We start from the raw sequence: 1,048 nt of genomic DNA, 5'->3' as shown, positions 1-1,048 counted from the left end.
ATATATTTGGATATTATATATTATTTAGGATATTTATATTTGTATTATTTTAAATGTATTAGTTTTCTGTTGAACTGAGTTTCCAAAGTCGAAGAGTAATCCTGTTAAATAATCCTGATCTCAGTATTGACCAAAGGTAATCAGGATTCTGATTTTTGCCGTAATGGAGCAGCCGAGTCAGCGGGTTCTCAGACGGACAACGAGCTGAACATGAGAACCTGTGAGGCTTCGGTTCTGGCTCCATGTGTTTCAGCTGTTTGATAAACCAGAAGGTTTTGCCTTTTCTATGAGCTGCAACAGACAACAATGGGTCTTCTTTCACACTGAGTGTGACAGACCGGATCAGTACCAGCTCCCCAGAGCGGGGAGAGTCCTTCAGGACAGGTTCTGTTCTGGGTCCGGTCCGTCCTGTCGAACCAGCTGCTGCTCCGTTCTGTCCTCACACAACCGGTCAGTTGACACCAGGCTGCAGGATGACTTAGTGTCGCCTCCTGACCTGGGCCCAGGTTTGTCTCCAAACAGAGGGGAACCAGTGATGGTGGAGTCACGTGTTGCTGCAGCGGGAAGGTCTGGACCTGCTGCCGCTGTCAGGACGGAGAGGAAAACCACAACGTTCACGTCTCAGGTGGAAGCTGCTGAACAAGTGAGCATCAGATTAACGGCCTCTCTCTCCGTCTCTCAGTTACTGCAGGAGCTGTGCACCGTCTTCAACGTGGACCTGCCGTGTCGCGTCAAATCCTCTCAGCTCGGCATCATCAGCAATAAACAGAGCAACACCAGCGCCATCGTCACCCCGCAGCCCAGCTCCTGCTCCTACATCTGCCAGCACTGCCTCGTCCACCTCGGAGACATCGGTGGGAAAACCTCACCTGCTTTTATTCAGGACAGAAACTAATGATTTTAATTATTGAATAATCAGAGGATTCTTTTCTCTGTTAATTGATTGTTTGTGAAAGATGTCTCAGTTTCCCAGAAGTCTCTAAATATCTTGTTGTGTCCAAAACCTCAATATACTGAACTAAATATAAAACAGAGAGAAAGAACAGGA

General features: G+C 47.2%; 1 protein-coding gene across 1 annotated transcript in view; it reads left to right on the top strand.

Moving 5' to 3' along the window:
- Positions 1-682: 682 nt before the first annotated feature.
- LOC111649126 (nonsense-mediated mRNA decay factor SMG7-like) overlaps positions 683-1,048 on the top strand; it is a gene marked incomplete at both ends in the record, with an annotated part of 1,651 nt that continues 1,285 nt past the window's right edge. The window contains one exon of the mRNA XM_023398888.1: positions 683-854. Coding sequence (XP_023254656.1) covers positions 683-854 — 172 coding nt within the window. The remainder of the gene's footprint in view (positions 855-1,048) is intronic.

Source organism: Seriola lalandi, unplaced genomic scaffold (genome assembly GCF_002814215.2).
Source record: "Seriola lalandi dorsalis isolate HSWRI2012SDOR001 ecotype SW California unplaced genomic scaffold, Sedor1 jcf7180002050002, whole genome shotgun sequence".
Classification (NCBI taxonomy): Eukaryota; Metazoa; Chordata; class Actinopteri; order Carangiformes; family Carangidae; genus Seriola; species Seriola lalandi.
This window is presented reverse-complemented; position numbering and strand designations above follow the sequence as displayed.